Here is a 19,054-nt window from a genome sequence, read left to right on the forward strand (position 1 = left end):
TGTATATACTGTATTCTACTGCATTTTAGTTCATGCCAATCTGACATTGCTCATCCTAATATTTATATATTCCTTAATTCCAATTACTAAATATGTGTATGTGACTAATACAATTTTATTTTATTTTATTATACCTGCAGGCTTTAAATAAAATGTTACCGGATTACTCAACAAGCCCTTCCAAAAATGAGAAATTCTGTATGGTGTTTGCATCTCTCAAACTTTCTATGTCTATATCATTGGTTTACGAAATAATTTCTCAAAGTTACTTCTCTCATATTCTGTTGTCTTACATTTCTGATGATATGCGTCGATGGGGTAATGAATGCAGACTGCTGAGAGACTGCAGTGCTTTACCCATCAGGGTGTGGAACAGGCTTGCAAATCCGTGTGTCTGCATGCATGCATGTGTGTGTGTCTGTGTTTACATCCACACGCAAAGGTTCCGTAACGCCCTAGCATGTTATAACTACATGGTACATGCGTGACAAACACACTGCAATGCCACAGAAAGCAGAACTATAGTGTTGACCAAGACCAGTCCGCTCACCATTTGTACATGCAGGCTGACGATGCACAGTGTGGTGCACTGCTACAAACCAATCCATACAAACAGGATACATGTCAACATTGTGAAATGTTTAACTGAGGATTGCCTATAGAGGAATATATATGGGTAATTCCTTTAGGAACAGTAATCCTTATATTTAGTCAAATTTACTCTGGACCCTTCCTGTTTGGCTCAGCTGATGGCAACAAGCATGATGACCTCATCACAGTACTTGGTCATTGGCCTAGAGACCCTCTATCATTTGGCCAATCGTAGATTGATTTGGTGACGTTAGCTTTAAAGTCTATCAGGTTTGATAGGGAGGCGGGACAAAGCGCGGGCTGACGTCAACGATAAGTCTATATAGCGCAGTGGTTGGCTAGACTGGCTAATATACAGGAGAAGAAAGAAATATTAAAAGTATACAACAGAAAAATAACAATAGATACAAATATTTATATTCGAAATAAATAACAGAAATGGACATGCATAATGTCTAGGTTTTCTATGTTACTTGCTTAAGCGCATCGATCAGCGCAAATATACATCTCTAAACTTTTTCTATCCCATTAACTTTACCCTCCCCATTTAGTTGCTGGTTGAACTTAATTTGCCTCCTCTTTTATACTCGCCATGTACAGGTTAAACTACAGGTTAAATATAATTTTGTAACAGATGTCCTTACATTACCACAACTGCAAAAGCGAGCGTTAAAGAACATCAAATCCTAAATGACCATTTTTATAGGACCATTACCGCCGCTGTCAGTGCCGCTGCATGCGTCTGTGGATTGGTGGGGCGTTATTTTTCTTCCATTCAACCGCCTACTCCCTGTCAGCAGACCTCCCCTAAAGAGCTATTGGATGCCGCAGCCCTGTCCTAAACAGCTGTTTGGTGCTTTCCAACAGCACGATTCGACTAAACACGGTGTCAATCAAATTTAGACACTGCCATGTAGCTCCTTGGATCCATGAAATCTACTGGCTACTGTACTCAAATGTGTCCTCTGATTGGCTACATGGACTAGTTGTCAAGGGTTTGGGCTTCATTCACCATTTTGCGACTGTAGTGTAGAATGTACCGAGCAGTAGTTTTACCTCCTTTAAGTTGCTTTACAGACGAAAGATAATATGACAGTCCGTCAACCCTGGATTTCCGACTTTTGGCCAACTATCAATTTTGTTACTGACTCGATAAATATCTGCATTGAAAATAATATTGTGGTGAGTAAAACCTACAAATCTTTCTTCTGCAGCACTGCAGTAGCCTGTTTTGCTTTATCGAGATGCTACGTTGTAGACGTTGTCTATAGTAAGCACCCTTTGTAACTACTAATGAAATATAATTTTCCTAGTTTGTAATACACTGCGGAGAGAAGCAAAGAGAGGATTGGATGCCACACTTCATTGAAAAGGGAGCGGTACGGGTGGATTGTCAGCCTAAAACTTTTCTCCCAGAAAATATTCAACGCCATAACTGTCGTTATAAGAGTGAGACTTCCAGAAGTTGTTTTTCTTCCGTTGCGATTGAAGGCAAAACCTTGAAGTCATCTGAATCACCAACATAGAGTTTTTAGCATTATTATCCCTCCATAGGCTACTATTCGTCATACAAAATGTATATTTCCATCTGTCCTTCGTCTGGGCTTGTGGGCCTCGTTTCTACGTTGTGTCCACAAATTTTACTTTTTATTGTAACTTAATTTACAATGTTGCAGTTTGCACTCGTCGGGAAATGTGTTACTAAGTTGCATCCAGTATCGTCAACATTTTACAGCAATTGTCACACGAATGAATTTACCACATAATTACTTTGGTTTCTGTCGCGCGATGTAATTACATATTGTTTGATTTAAGGACGCCTACTTACTGTCTGTTTGTAACACCCCGTTATAATTTGTTCCACAACACCATATATCGGAATAATGGGCCTTTACGTTTTTAATATCACGTGTAAATGTTGCAAGAAGAATATTTTTTTCTAAGCGGCCTTGTGTTGTTTGGCCTGCGTCACTGGACTTCCCGGCCCTGTTGTGTAGTAAACTGATAGTAATCGCAAAGCACTACGACCAATAAGAGTGCTTCACACATACACAGCACGGTACTATTCAGCAAAACTAACAGTGACCACATTCTTGCAATCGTTTGCATTTTACAGTACTTCAGTTTAGGGTTGTAGTTAAAAAAGAAAAAAGATATCTACATTCAGCCTAAGTCTAACTTTAAGTACGTGACATGTGTACATTAGCCGGTAGTTGCACTATAGGTCCATATTCTCCACCAGTTAGCATAGTTTTATAGTTATATATTTATGCATCGAAGCAGTCGAGGTGTAAATTCATCCCACTGGGCACGCACTGGTTAAATTAACGTTGCTTTCTCGTCATTTCAATGAAATGATGTTGAACCAACGTGGAATAGCCGTTGAATTGACGTCTGTGCCCAATGGGATGTTATGCTAATATGGATTTTCATAATGCTCTAATAGGACATTACAACAAGTTCTCCAATGGTGACAAATGGCAATGCTAGGGTTATACAGCGTTGATATGGCAACATTTATTGAACATTGAATCAACACGAGATTGAAAATGAATGCAATATTGACAAATGGATAAGGCTCATACATTTAGAATGGAAATGCCATTGTGCCTTCTCTCGAAGTTATCATTATGACACACCCACAAACTTGCTGGTGTGCATAATGCACTTTTGAATAAACAATGTGCACACTTCCAACAAATTATTTTACGATGACAGTTCTTTGAATGCAATCTCAAGTCTCCTGAATATAATTTGCATAACACAGATACTGGGTTGTAACTGTGTGTATTATCAAACAGCAGTTTACATGTTGTGTGGTCACAACAACACAGGTCTGTAGTTTCTTATTACAAGTAGATGCCCTGGAGTTCTGTAGAGCTCCAAATGACTGGACGTACATTACATTGTAACAACCTAATATTCAATAAATGTCATAATTTCTCCCAGCCATGTTGTATATGTCTCAAACATACCATGACATGTAGCATTAAATCCCATGTGATTAAAGCAAAACTGATACTCTGCTAAATAATTTGGTCTAGACTTTGATGTTTGTATTTGGTCGTGCACTATAAGATGATTAGGCTGTTTGTTGAATCACTTTGTGGTGTTGTCTGAAACTGAGGCCGATGGGAACTGTATACTGGAAGAAACAACCCATGATGTAAGAAAGATAGGCCTACAACACTTGACGCTGCCTGTTTCAATGGAAAACCCAAACCAAAACTGTTGGTTTTCAGATAGTTTCTTTCATCCACATAGGTCAGCATTCCACAACATGGATGTTTTCCCTGGCAGTGGAAAATGCCTCTAAATGAGTGGTTGGTATGAAATCTAAGGAGAAAGAGAGGGCTAAAGAGACAGGGTAATAAAGTAGCAGGAAGTTAGGTAATGGTCCATGACAGGAAGTGTGGATTGTAGGGGCGGATTGGTTCGGCTATGAAATAGATAAAGGTCACCACCGAGAACGAGTGAGAGAGAGGGGAAAAGAACGCTTGAGTAAGAGAGAGAGAATGAGAGAAATGCAAGTGAACAAGAAGGAATTCCCCCACCTCCACTGCCTTAGCCAAGAAACCAGCGCGTGTGTGTGGGGGTGCAGACTCATTTGGAAGTGCTCGTCCAGACGCACTTCCAAATGTGCCTGCTGCTATTCTGCTATGCTATATTGTTATATTACTTTACACATTATATAAGATTGCTTCATTATGGTTTAATTTGTATTCACACAGTGTTAGGTGTATGATTATATATAATATAGGCTACATTATGTAATGTACGCATTGTACACTGAGTATACAAAACATTAGGAACACCTTCATTTTGAGTTGCAACCCACTTTTGCCATCAGAACCGCCTCAATTCGTCTGGGCATGGACTCGACAAAGTGTCAAAAGCGTTCCACCGGGATGCTGGCCCATGTTGACTCCAATACTTCCCACAGTTGGCTGGATGTCCTGTGGGCGGTGGACCATTCTTGATACACAAGGGAAACCCAGCAGCGTTGCAGTTCGTTACACACTCAAACCGGTGCGCCTGGCATCTACTACCATACCCTGTTCAAAGGCACTTATATTTTTTGTCTTGCCTGTTCACCCTCTGAATGGCACACATACACATCATTGTTTAAATTGTCTCAAGGCTTTTAAAATCCTTCTTTAACCCAGTCTCCTCCCCTTAATATACACAGATGATTTATTTCGTTATTTTATTCAACCTTTATTTAATTAGACAAGTCAGTGAAGAACAAATTCTTATTTTACAATGATGGCCTACCGAGATCAAACCCTCCCCTAACCCGGACAACGCTGGGCCAATTGTGCGCCGCTCTATGGGACTCCCAATCACGACCGGTTGTGATACAGCCCGGGATCTAACCAGGGTCTGTAGTGATGCCTCTAGCACTGAGATGCAGTGCCTTAGACCGCTGCGCCACTCAGGAGATCTGATTGAAGTGGATTTAACAAGTGACCAATAAGGGATCATAGCTTTCACCTGGATTCACCTGGTCAGTCTATGTCATGGAACTAGCAGGTGTTCCTAATGTTTGTAATAAAATAGTAATACCCATTACTTATTGTGTTGGGTGATATATCATTCAATAATGAATGTATTACCAAGGACAAAAAATACATGGTTTTATGGACTAGGCCTATATTTGAAATTCTTTTTCAAAAATGGTCCTTTTTACTTTGACAACAACTTCACCCCACCTCAGCCATTGTCTGGTGAATGGGCTTTTTATAATGTCACAATGCATTTATCACATGAATAATCCAGTCCTCTTTATGTTCTGCTGTGTTTCAGGATCTGGAATAAGGTGGAAAGAGCTGGAGACAGAAAGAGGAAAGGGCGGGATGAGAAAGAGAGGAGCTGGAAGAGCAGGGAAATAGAGGGAGGAGAGCAAGAGGGGCTGGAAGAGCAGGGAATAGAGGGAGGCGAGCAAGAGGGTCTGGAAGAGCAGGGAAATAGAGGGAGGAGAGCAAGAGGGGCTGGAAGAGCAGGGAATAGAGGGAGGCGAGCAAGAGGGGCTGGAAGAGCAGGGAAATAGAGGGAGGAGAGCAAGAGGGGCTGGAAGAGCAGGGAAATAGAGGGAGGAGAGCAAGAGGGGCTGGAAGAGCAGGGAAATAGAGGGAGGAGAGCAAGAGGGGCTGGAAGAGCAGGGAATAGAGGGAGGCGAGCAAGAGGGGCTGGAAGAGCAGGGAAATAGAGGGAGGAGAGCAAGAGGGGCTGGAAGAGCAGGGAAATAGAGGGAGGAGAGCAAGAGGGGCTGGAAGAGCAGGGAAATAGAGGGAGGCGAGAGGAACTGAGAATCTGGTCTCTGGAAAAGTAAGCCACTGTAAATCGTAAAGCAAACGCCAATGCAGAGATGAAGCCAATTAAAAAGCAAGGAAGGCGCTCGCCCCCGTCGACCCGGGCCAAAGGTGGGAAGAGACGGGGAGCGGTGGACAGTGGGGAGAAAAGAGACTCGGACGAGAACAGAGACCAATCCCCTAAAAGTCAGACCCCACCCCAAACCTCATCTCACTCAGAGTCTTCTCAGGAAGAGTCGATGACACTTACGGCTAGGGCCACGCCAGAGAGGGAGGTCCACAGAGAGGGGCCCCAGCTCCCAGAGACAGTGGCCGCAGCAGCAGGGTCCCTCCCTGGGAAGTCAGAGGACTCCCGCCCGGGGAGTGTCAAGTCGCTGAGCGCCCACAGCACAGACAGCAGCAGCAGCGCCGCCAGTGCTGCCAACAGCCCCAACCCCTCGTCCAACCGCAAGACAGCCACCTTCAAGGCCCGCGTCCCCAAGAAGAAGTACACCTCTGAGCACTGTGCTGCTGCAGCTGCTGCCGCCAGCAACCACGGATACCATGGCAACCCCGGCACGCCCCCACTGAACAGCAGTAGTGCTCACTGTGGTAGTAACACCGGTAGTCAGTCGTCGGGCTTATCTTCGGGGCCCGGGTCGACGGCGAGTGAGGGCGGTTTGCTTACTGACATCAACAGTCAGACCAGGAGACCAGTGGAGGACTACATTACCACTATAGCTCCACCACAGGACAGGGATAACACACCTGGACCCCCTCCCACAGGGGACAGAGACAGGAGAGGCCCAGAGGGAGGCAGAGAAATCTCCCCCAGCCCTGTCCGCTGCTCCTCTACAGACACAGCCAGCGAACACGACCCTGACGTGAGCGATCTACGCCGCCCCAACTTTCCCCACACCAACCCCAACACCGAAGCACACACACTGGACCTGGTGCAACGTAGCACCCCACGCACTCCGACCCCACAGAGCCTGTCGGACGCGCTAGCCGACGCCCTGGCAAAAGGTCTAAAGAACCAGCGGGTGCTAGCCAGGCAGGCTAGGAGGAGAACTGGAAAGTGGGAAGAGGAGAACGGAAGGGGAGTGGGGAGGGAGAGCATGGACTCGGTGTTCCGAGCGGGTGTGGTGCGGCGGGTGAGTGGCGAGCACGGCAGCCTGGAGGTGCAGCTGAACGGCGAGAAGGAGCTGTACCGCTACCCGTTTCGCGAGGGCCCCCAGGGGCCCGTGGACATCATCATGGACGCCCCGCCGCCCGGCTCCCAGGCCGTGCCCATCGGCACCCCTGTGTGCGTGCCCTTCGGAGGCAACGAGGACGGCGGCACCACAGAGGCCCAGCGCCAGTGGTACCGAGAGGGCCTGGTCACCCAGGTGGACTCCCACCCGGCTGTGTCCTACCCCTATAGAGTGTTGTTAGAGGACAGAGCGCCCCCAGGGGATGAGGAGGGGGATGGCAGGGTGGGCACTCCGACCGCTGTGTGGGTGTCCCGTCAGAGCCTCCGCCTGCTGGTGCCCCCCTGGGACCTGGACCTGGGACCCTCCGGAGGGGGGCGAGAGGACTGCGATGCTGCCGCCGAGAGGGGGAGAGAGAGGGAGAGAGAGAGAGAGGACAGGGACGAAATAGAAGTGGAGCCAGAGCTGTGTTTCCCCAGCCATGGGATGGGGCTCAGCGCAGCTGTGGCTGGGTCTGTGTTGGGGAGGCTTTCATACCCTGGAACGGCCCCCGCCTCCTCGTCTTCCTCCACTGTCAGCTCCCCTGTCACCCCTGCCTCGGTGCTGAGTCTGGTGCCCGGAAGAGACTGGGAGCGAGAGAAGGACCTGGTGGAGAGAGAGCGGGAGCTCCAGAGGAAACAAGAGAGAGATAACCGAGAGAGGGCCAAGCAGCATCACCACTTCATGCCCCTGACCCCAGAGGAGGACATAGAGGTGTCCCACTTCAGCATGGTGCCCATGGGGGCGGCGGGAGGTGCGGCCAAGGCCCTGGCGGTGTCCCAACACAGGCACATACTCTCCAAGCCGCCCCCGGGCTACCTCAGCCCCCACCTGTCCGTGGTCCGGGGCCTCGGAGGCACCCCGCTGGTGGGCCCCCACTTGGCCCTCAACCCCCACCCCCCTGCCTCCCCCACAGTGCTAATGGGCCTGGAGTCGGGAGCCCTGTCAGCGGGGGCGGCCGTCATCGCCACCCCTCAGCTCCCTCTGCCCCCCTCGTCCTCCCGCGGCTCCCTGGAAAAGCCACCCTCGTCAAACACCAACTCCCACGGTGCATCTGGAGGGGGTGGAGGCTCGGGTTCGGCGTCCTCGTCGCGCTCCCGCACCCCTCTCACGGTGGCCCAGCAGAAGTACAAGAAGGGCGACGTGGTGTGTACCCCCACGGGCATCCGCAAGAAGTTCAACGGCAAGCAGTGGAGGAGGCTGTGCTCCAGAGAGGGCTGCTCTAAGGAGTCCCAGAGAAGAGGCTACTGCTCGCGTCATCTCTCCATGAGAACTAAAGAGATGGAGGCCAGCGGAGGGGGCAGAGACCGTGGCGGGGCCAGCAGTACGGGCACCCTAACCCCGTCAGACCTGAGGCTGGGCGGCGGCCGGACCAGTTCGGAGTTCGACTGGGACAACACGTCGCGAGACAGCAGCGAAGCGAGCAGTAGGGGAGGGGATTCACGCCCCCGCATGGTCCTGCCCTCGTTCCTGCCCCAGGACCTATCACACTTCGACTTTGATGAGTGCGAGGCGGCCACCATGCTGGTGTCTCTGGGCAGCTCCCGCTCGGGCACGCCCTCATTCTCTCCGATCTCCAACCAATCGCCCTTCTCGCCCACGCCGTCGCCCTCGCCATCCCCGCTCCTCAGCTTCCGCCCAGCCACCTTCAGCCCCATCACGGCCCCGCCTTCTCTCACCCCTCGCCGCCACCGCCATCTGAGCGGGACTAAGATGAGCACGCCGGGCTCGGAGCGCGAGCACCACCTGTCGGGCATCGTACCCACCTTCCAGACCAACCTCACCTTCACCGTGCCCATGAGCCCCAGCAAGCGGAAACTGGATGCCCTTCCTCCGCCACTGCCCCTCCCCGACCAGCAACTAGGGGAGACTATAGGGCTCCGGCCAGCCGCCTTCAGGGTGCTCTCCCCTCAGAGCCAGCCCACCACCCCCTCCTCGCTCTCCTTCCCCCGGCCCCGGAGCGCCACTAGCCGCCCCCCATCCTCCGCCGCCTCCACCCCTCCGCCCATGCTGGTGTCCCCCACCCCTCCCTCCCCACTGCCCCAGGACCCCAGCCCCCGCCGCATCGTGCCCCTGCGAGACTCCCCCGTCATCGTGAGGAACCCCGACGTCCCCCTGGCCAAGTTTACCGAGGGACCCTTAGGGAGGAGGGGAGGAGGGGGCTGCTCCTCAAGAGACCACAGCCAGCCCCTGCATCTTGCCACCGGCCTCCAAGCACCCGTGCCCATCAACGGCGCCGTCACCAATGGAGCGGTCCTCATGCGAAACCCCGCCTCCACCCTGGTCCTTGTAACCTCCTCCCAGTCCCTGACCCCAGCCGTCACGGGACGCCCTGTCCACTCCAGCCCAGCCCCCAGTGGTGGCTCCGCCTCAATGTCCTCTACTGGCTCCGCCCTCTCTAGCTCTGGATCAGGCGGTAGGGAGTGGGAGAGGAAGTCTGGAGGGCATCAGGACGCCATTGGAGGGACACTGCCCCAGCCGGTAGCCTGCCACCCCTCGCCCACTGCCCTGCTGCCCCTCATCCTACCAGCCGAGTCCCCTCAACCTGCACCCCGCAAGGACATCATCATGGGACGGCCCGGGACAGGTAACACCACAATCATTATAAGGGTATATAGGAGTTAATATAAAGGGGTTTATAAACTGGGTGGTTCATGCCCTGAATGCTGATTGGCTGACAGGCGTGGTATATCAGACCATATACCACAGGTATGACAAAATATTTATTTCTACTGCTCTGATTACGTTGGTAACCAGTTTATATGTGGTATATGGCCAATATACCACGGCTAATGGCTGCATCCAGGCACTTTCGTTGTGCGAAAGAACAGCCCTTATCCGCGGTATATTAGCCATATACCACACCCCCTCGTGCCTTATTGCTTAAGTATAGGATTTAGTATATAGGTGTTAGTATTAGAGGTCGACCGATTATGATTTTTCAACGCTGATACCGATTTATTAGTATATAGAGGTGTATAGGGGTTAGTATATAAAGGTGTATAGGGGTTAGTATATAGAGGTGTATAGGGGTTAGTATATAGAGGTGTATAGGGGTTAGTATATAGAGGTGTATAGAGGTTAGTATATAGAGGTGTATAGGGGTTAGTATATAGAGGTGTATAGGGGTTAGTATATAAAGGTGTATAGGGGTTAGTATATAGAGGTGTATAGGGGTTAGTATATAGAGGTGTATAGGGGTTAGTATATAGAGGTGTATAGGGGTTAGTATATAGAGGTGTATAGGGGTTAGTATATAGAGGTGTATAGAGGTTAGTATATAGAGGTGTATAGGGGTTAGTATATAGAGGTGTATAGAGGTTAGTGTATAGGGGTTAGTATATAGAGGTGTATAGGGGTTAGTATATAGAGGTGTATAGGGGTTAGTATATAGAGGTGTATAGGGGTTAGTATATAGAGGTGTATAGGGGTTAGGGGTATATAGACATCATAGTAACATACATCAGTGATAAGGGAAATGGGGAGAGTTATTATTGGAGGGATGGTAGAAACAATTCACCACAGGTTGAATGTGACCACTCAGAATGGCTGTGTAATTACTGGCGTTTACCTTGCCGTCTACGGGGTTGTGTGGATCTAAACCATGCCAGGAAAATGCACCCCCACATCGTAACAGAGCCGCCAAGAACTCTCATTCACTCAAGTGTTTCCTTTATTTTGGCAGTTACCAATGTGTGAAAATGAGTGACTTCAGTGACAAGAAATGTACATTTGTACTTTTGCAACATGGCCGCAAGAATGCTCTGTCAGGCATTACGTAGTAGGCAGCTAAATATAATGTTGGCCTGTTATGTCTTTCAGAATGTGTGTGGTGTGTGGTTTGGTGTAGGGTGGGGTGGGAGGGGGGGATGTCAACGAGTGGGTGATACAGGGTGTTGGTCTGCGAGCTTCAGTTTCAGTTAAACTCTTAAAAGGAACGTGTCTAGACATGCAAGGCTGCTGACAAATGCACACACACACACAGTCACCCAGTCTCACACACACACAGTCACACACACACACACACACGCACACACACACACACACACACACACACAGTCACACACACACAGCGCTCAATATAGCAGACAACACACAACCTCGGGTAAAGCACCAAGGGCAAGTCCAGTGTTTCTTTTTATCCCACTGAACTGAAAGAAGTAATCATATTGCAGTGTTGTCATGGATACTTTGTCTCTCTATGGAATTAGTGCAGTTAAACTTAGAACTCTCTCTGCTTGTTGGATCGTGCTTCTCTCTGCTTTTCTATCAGTTATTCTCTATGGGGGCGAATCCTAACTTCCACTTCAAATGTTCACTTAGTCCCATTGAAGTCAATGGGAGATTAAGTGAACATGTAGATTAAATGGAAATTAGGATTCGCCCCTATGCTTCCGCTCCTAACTTTCGTCTAGAATCTAAAACCCCGTAGACACCAGTTAGTATTTTCAATGTAATACACTCTCATTGAACAGACCCCAGAGTTCAGAGCTAGCCCGTCTAGACCAGTAGTCTCAACGTGTGTGTATGAAATGACATGCTCCCCCCCCCCCCCCCCCGTGACCCTCCCGCGTGTCATGAGATTATCTGAGGAGGGCTTGCAAGTTAACCACTTCAAACACTTCTGAGAAGAAACCCCTCTCTCTTGTAAACACAACTCATTCATCCTTCCTCGTGTACAGTATTCTCACCTGACCGACATCGAGTCAAATGGAATGTTATTTGTCACATGCTTCGTAAACAACAGGTGTGGACTTTAACAGTGAAATGTTTACTTACGGGTCCTTCCCAACAATGCAGAGAGAAAGAAAATAGAGAAATAATAGAAAAGTAAAACACGTAGTAATGAGTAGTAATAAATACTCAAGGAGCAAACGATAACTTGGCTTTATACACAGGGTTTTTTCAATTTTTTATTGAACCTTTATTTAACTAGGCAACTCAGTTAAGAACAAATTCTTATTTACAATGACGGCCTACCTGAGACGACAACATAGCAAAGCAGCTACACATGACAACATAGCAGGGTAGCAACACAACATAACAACAACATGGTAGCAACACAACATAACAACAACATGGTAGCAACACAACATAACAACAACATGGTAGCAACACAACATCGTAGCAGCATAAAACATGGTACAAACATTATTGGGCACAGACAACAGCACAAAGGGCAAGAAGGTAGAGACAACAATACATCACGCGAATCAGCCACAACTGTCAGTGAGCGTGTCCATGACTGAGCCATTGAATGAAGAGATGGAGATAAAACTGTCCTGTTTGAGTGTTTGTTGCAGCTCGTTCCAGTCGCTAGCTGCAGCCAACTGAAAAGAGGAGCAACCCAGAGATGTCTGTGCTTTGTAGACATTTAACTAGATACCAGTACCTAGTCGATGTGTAGGGGTACGAGGTAATTGAGGTAGATACTGTATGTACATAGAACTAGGAATAAAGTGACCGATAATAATAGCAGCAACAGCATATGTGATGAGTCAGAAAAGTTTGTCCAAAAAAGTATGTCAATGCAGAGAGTCCAGGTAGCTATTTGGTTAACTTTTTAACCAACTACTGTATTTAGCAGCCTTATGGCTTGGGGGTAGAAGCTCTTCGGGGTCCTGTTGGTTCCAGCATTGGTACCGCTTGCCATGCAGTAGCAGAGAGAACAGTCTACGACTTGGGTGGCTGGAGTCTTTGATCATTTTCAGGGCCTTCCTCTGACACCGCCTGGTATAGAGGTCCTTGATGGCAGGGAGCTCGGCCTCAGTGATGTACTGTGGTCGGATGCCAAGCAGTTGCCATACCAAGCGGTGATGCAACCAGTCAAGATGCTCTCAATGGTGCAGCTGTAGAACTTTTTGAGGATCTGAAGGCCCATTCCAAATCTTTTCAGCCTCCTGAGGGGGAAGAGGCCTTGTCGTGCCCTATTCAGGACTGTGTTGGTCTGTGTGGACCATGATAGCTCCTTAGTGATGTGGACACTCTGGGGTCACTTGAAAATGTCAGGGGAACAATCTCAATGTGACTTAAAAATCGTAAAAGAAGTTGCAATGTGTGAAACCCCATATACTGTAAGTACAGTATATGTTGTTCTTGACCAACTAGGTTGTCATTGTAAAATATAATTTGTTCTCTATGTTCTTGGAGAAATATCTTAATCAATTGAAGCATATTTTATACTAATCAAGACCTATGTTCCTTTTCAAATAAGACCCTGTATATTAGTATTCCATTTGACTGCATGACTGTTAACCAGTGTGGATTCCGACATGGTGGGTCACTTCCCAATGGGGCTGAGATGGACATGACTAAAGACTGGGCTCTAACAGGAAATATTTTGTTTTTCTCAAGGGTCACAAGAGAATTCAAATGGCGGGGAATTCAGTGTGGACACGCCGTCATGGCACAAAGACAATTTGGGAACCACTGCAGTTAACTCTCACTATTTGAGATTTTTTTTTTTTTAAATCACCAACTATTCATAATATTTTCCTTCCGAATCCGCCTTTTCCTCCCACAGTATGGACCAATGTGGAGCCCCGGTCAGTGCCAGTGTTTCCTTGGCATTCATTGGTCCCTTTCCTGGAGCCCAGCCAATCGAGTGCGGCTGCCCAGCCCACTGATGGCCAACAGCTTGTCAATCAGAGCAACGGTGAGGATTTGATCAACACTTATGTGTTGAAATAAATAGGCCTATTCTGACCAGGTTGCATACACAACTCATATGTGTTGTACTTACTTATATTGTAATGATATTTATGGGGAAAAGTGTACAGTATACCGCATTGCATCTTTCACTATTTGCTGCATCACTTCATAAATAAATAACTGTTGAATAACTGAACTAAAATAAATAACTCACAGTACAAATACACAACTTTTATGTTGGTGACCTGCCTGTTTTTTGAAATTACATTGAGATTTAATTACATGGATTACATTGAGTTTATTATCGAGTCCAAGAATCCTAATTTCTCTCTGAAACCATTTTATCTACTTAATGTAAGGGATAATCAACATGGAGCTAGCTATGTGTTTTCTGGGAATAATGCATGGTGCGGAAGGTAGGTGCCACGACACAGAGCAGAGTGATAATTACCAACCAGTCATAGATGAGGGATGAAAACCAACCAGGATCCACCAACTAACTCCCCTCTCTCTTGGTCAGAGCCTCGTTGTGGGGTGGCCCTAGTGAGTGACGGACGGATGGGCCCACCAGATGCAGGATCAGGGTCTCCATCCCGCCCACCGCCCTCCTCCAATGACAACAACCCCCAAGCTGAAAGAGCAGAAAGGGGCGGAGCCGACAGCGAGACGGAGAGCGATGCAGATGACCCGTACGTTTTTTCTAGGTTGTTTAATGGTCGTTCGAAAGTGTGTCATCTGTTGTATTGCAGGTGACACACTACAAGTGGGATGTAAAAGGAAATAATGTTGTCTGTAATATTTGAAAGCCCCCCTAGGGCTTTCTAGAATAGTCTTTCACAAAGGCTTGCGTTGCCTTAGGAACCAGGAAAGACCGGTTCTCTTTCAATTGCTCTAGCTTCATTGATTGTTGAATACATTTAGTTTGATGGAGAGACCTACATAGAGCAAATGTTATAGCTGTGTTTGGATACAGTAGAATGTACCACTTTAAACTCCCAAATGGGCTTAGAAATGAAGTGATGAAGAAGGATAAAGCTTTTTGCCCCACTCAACAATTCAAATCAAATCAAATTGTATTTGTCACATACACATGGTTAACAGACGTAAATGCGAGTATAGCGAAATGCTTGTGCTTCTAGTTCTGACAATGCAGTAATAACCAACGAGTAATCTAACCTAACAATTCCAAAACTACTACCTTATACACACAAGTGTAAAGGGATAAAGAATATGTACATAAAGATATATGAATGAGTGATGGTACAGAACGGCATAGGCAAGATGCAGTAGATGGTATCGAGTACAGTATATACATATGAGATGAGTAATGTAGGGTATGTAAACAAAGTGGCATAGTTTAAAGGGGCTAGTGATACATGTATTACATAAAGATGCAGTAGATGATATAGAGTACAGTATATACATATACATATGCGATGAGTAATGTAGGGTATGTAAACATTATATTACGTGGCATTGTTTAAAGTGGCTAGTGATCATTTTTTTTACATCAATTTCCATTATTAAAGTGGCTGGAGTTGAGTCAGTATGTTGGCAACAGCCACTCAATGTTAGTGGTGGCTGTTTAATTTAACAATTCTTAATCGTGGTATGTTACTAAGGGCATATTCTCTTGAAGAAATAGCTATTAGCACAGAATTGAAAAATATTAGAAAATCTGCCCTTTTTTTTGGTTCTCCTACACATTATTATGTTTTTCTGATTGGCAGGCCATATTCACATTAAGTTTCTGATTGGCAGGCCATATTCACATTAAGTTTCTGATTGGCAGGCCATATTCACATTACGTTTCTGATTGGCAGGCCATATTCACATTAAGTTTCTGATTGGCAGGCCATATTCACATTAAGTTTCTGATTGGCAGGCCATATTCACATTAAGTTTCTGATTGGCAGGCCATATTCACATTAAGTTTCTGATTGGCAGGCCATATTCACATTACGTTTCTGATTGTCAGGCCATATTCACATTAAGTTTCTGATTGGCAGGCCATATTCACATTAGGTTTCTGATTGTCAGGCCATATTCACATTACGTTTCTGATTGGCAGGCCATATTCACATTACGTTTCTGATTGGCAGGCCATATTCACATTAAGTTTCTGATTGGCAGGCCATATTCACATCAAGTTTCTGATTGGCAGGCCATATTCACATTTGTTTCTGATTGACAGGCCATATTCACATTGAGTTTCTGATTGGCAGGCCATATTCACATTAAGTTTCTGATTGGCAGGCCATATTCACATTAAGTTTCTGATTGGCAGGCCATATTCACATTAGGTTTCTGATTGGCAGGCCATATTCACATTAAGTTTCTGATTGTCAGGCCATATTCACATTAGGTTTCTGATTGGCAGGCCATATTCACATTAAGTTTCTGATTGTCAGGCCATATTCACATTAGGTTTCTGATTGGCAGGCCATATTCACATTACATTTCTGATTGGCAGGCCATATTCACATCAAGTTTCTGATTGGCAGGCCATATTCACATTTGTTTCTGATTGACAGGCCATATTCACATTGAGTTTCTGATTGGCAGGCCATATTCACATTGAGTTTCTTATTGGCAGACCATATTCACATTGAGTTTCTGATTGGCAGGTTCTTTCCGGGTGTAGCAAATGATCCTGCCCCGTCTACAGGCACTATGAAGAGGCGGACTCAGTCCCTCAGTTCTCTTCCAAAAGATGGAGACAGAAAGGTGAGCTCTCTGCTTGACTGTCTCTGGCTTTTATTTTATTAGCTCTGTCTCTCAGTCCAATATCCCACTCACATACAGTATGTGTCCCCCTCTCTGTGTGCCGTTATCTACAGATCAAGGATCAGATTACATGACCCCCAATGTCAATCTTACCATTAGGGGGATAAAGAATATTTGACCCTGTATCAGTGGTTAGGGTCAAATTCTAACTACTCCTTGCGGCTCATTGCTTCCATGTACCCTCTTACCTCTCTCTCTAGATATTACAAAAGCAATGCAATTAATTTGTTAGTCATCCTGCAAACGATTATTGCGATGCAAACAATTATCGCAAACACTGATCAAGGATGAGGCTGCTGGTATGGTTACTGATCCTTCCTTATTATTATTTCTCTCGCTCTCTCTCTCTCGCTCTCTCTCTCTGTCTCTCTCTCTCTCGCTCTCTCTCTCTGTCTCTCTCTCTCTCTCTCTCTCTCTCTGTCTTAGAGGGAAAAGGACCACATTCGGCGGCCAATGAACGCGTTCATGATCTTTAGCAAGCGTCACCGGGCGCTGGTGCACCAGAGGCACCCCAACCAGGACAACCGCACGGTCAGCAAGATCCTGGGAGAGTGGTGGTACGCCCTGGGGCCACAAGAGAAGCAGAAGTACCACGACCTCGCCTTCCAGGTACATACCAATGATGTACAGTGCATTCAGAAAGTATTCAGACCCCTTGACTTTTTCCACATTTTGTTACGTTACAGCCTTATTCTAAAAAAAAAAAAAATCCTCATCAATCTACACACAATACCCCATAATGACGAAGCAAAATCAGGTTTTTAGAATTTTTTACAAATGTACAGTGCCTTGCGAAAGTATTCGGCCCCCTTGAACTTTGCGACCTTTTGCCACATTTCAGGCTTCAAACATAAAGATATAAAAATGTATTTTTTTGTGAAGAATCAATAACAAGTGGGACACAATCATGAAGTGGAACGACATTTATTGGATATTTCAAACTTTTTGAACAAATCAAAAACTGAAAAATTGGGCGTGCAAAATTATTCAGCCCCTTTACTTTCAGTGCAGCAAACTCGCTCCAGAAGTTCAGTGAGGATCTCTGAATGATCCAATGTTGACCTAAATGACTAATGATGATAAATACAATCCACCTGTGTGTAATCAAGTCTCCGTATAAATGCACCTGCACTGTGATAGTCTCAGAGGTCCGTCAAAAGCGCAGAGAGCATCATGAAGAACAAGGAACACACCAGGCAGGTCCGAGATACTGTTGTGAAGAAGTTTAAAGCCGGATTTGGATACAAAAAGATTTCCCAAGCTTTAAACATCCCAAGGAGCACTGTGCAAGCGATAATATTGAAATGGAAGGAGTATCAGACCACTGCAAATCTACCAAGACCTGGCCGTCCCTCTAAACTTTCAGCTCATACAAGGAGAAGACTGATCAGAGATGCAGCCAAGAGGCCCATGATCACTCTGGATGAACTGCAGAGATCTACAGCTGAGGTGGGAGACTCTGTCCATAGGACAACAATCAGCCTTATATTGCACAAATCTGGCCTTTATGGAAGAGTGGCAAGAAGAAAGCCATTTCTTAAAGATATCCACAAAAAGTGTCATTTAAAGTTTGCCACAAGCCACCTGGGAGACACACCAAACATGTGGAAGAAGGTGCTCTGGTCAGATTGAACTTTTGAACTTTTTGGCAACGATGCAAAACGTTATGTTTGGCGTAAAAGCAACACAGCTGAACACACCATCCCCACTGTCAAACATGGTGGTGGCAGCCTCATGGTTTGGGCCTGCTTTTCTTCAGCAGGGACAGGGAAGATGGTTAAAATTGATGGGAAGATGGATGGAGCCAAATACAGGACCATTCTGGAAGAAAACCTGATGGAGTCTGCAAAAGACCTGAGACTGGGACGGAGATTTGTCTTCCAACAAGACAATGATCCAAAACATAAAGCAAAATCTACAATGGAATGGTTCAAAAATAAACATATGCAGGTGTTAGAATGGCCAAGTCAAAGTCCAGACCTGAATCCAATTGAGAATCTGTGGAAAGAACTGAAAACTGCTGTTCACAAATGCTCTCCAACCAACCTCACTGAGCTCGAGCTGTTTTGCAAGGAGGAATGGGAAAAAATGTCAGTCTCTCGATGTGCAAAACTGATAGACACATACCCCAAGCGACTTACAGCTGTAATCGCAGCAAAAGGTGGCGCTACAAAGTATTAACTTAAGGGGGCTGAATAATTTTGCACGCCCAATTTTTCAGTTTTTGATTTGTTCAAAAAGTTTGAAATATCCAATAAATGTCGTTCCACTTCATGATTGTGTCCCACTTGTTGTTGATTCTTCACAAAAAAATACAGTTTTATATCTTTATGTTTGAAGCCTGAAATGTGGCAAAAGGTCTCAAAGTTCAAGGGGGCCGAATACTTTCGCAAGGCACTGTATTAAAAATAAAAACAGATATATAACATTTTACATATTCAGACCCTTTTCTCAGTACTTTGTTGAAGCACCTCTGGAAGCAATTACAGCCTTGAGTCTTCTTGG

General features: G+C 46.2%; 1 protein-coding gene across 2 annotated transcripts in view; it reads left to right on the top strand.

Annotated features, from left to right (window-relative positions):
- Nucleotides 1-1,592: 1,592 nt before the first annotated feature.
- The window catches only part of LOC110488369 (protein capicua homolog), a 35,059-nt gene continuing 17,597 nt past the window's right edge, over nucleotides 1,593-19,054 (top strand). For both annotated transcript variants that reach the window (XM_036970686.1, XM_036970687.1), the window contains exons 1-6: nucleotides 1,593-1,773; nucleotides 5,398-9,698; nucleotides 13,635-13,766; nucleotides 14,283-14,451; nucleotides 16,390-16,489; nucleotides 16,976-17,158. In XM_036970686.1, the coding sequence (XP_036826581.1) occupies nucleotides 5,960-9,698; nucleotides 13,635-13,766; nucleotides 14,283-14,451; nucleotides 16,390-16,489; nucleotides 16,976-17,158 (4,323 nt within the window). In that variant the 5' untranslated portion in view covers nucleotides 1,593-1,773; nucleotides 5,398-5,959. The remainder of the gene's footprint in view (nucleotides 1,774-5,397; nucleotides 9,699-13,634; nucleotides 13,767-14,282; nucleotides 14,452-16,389; nucleotides 16,490-16,975; nucleotides 17,159-19,054) is intronic.

This window comes from Oncorhynchus mykiss, chromosome 32 (assembly GCF_013265735.2).
Source record: "Oncorhynchus mykiss isolate Arlee chromosome 32, USDA_OmykA_1.1, whole genome shotgun sequence".
Lineage (NCBI taxonomy): Eukaryota > Metazoa > Chordata > Actinopteri > Salmoniformes > Salmonidae > Oncorhynchus > Oncorhynchus mykiss.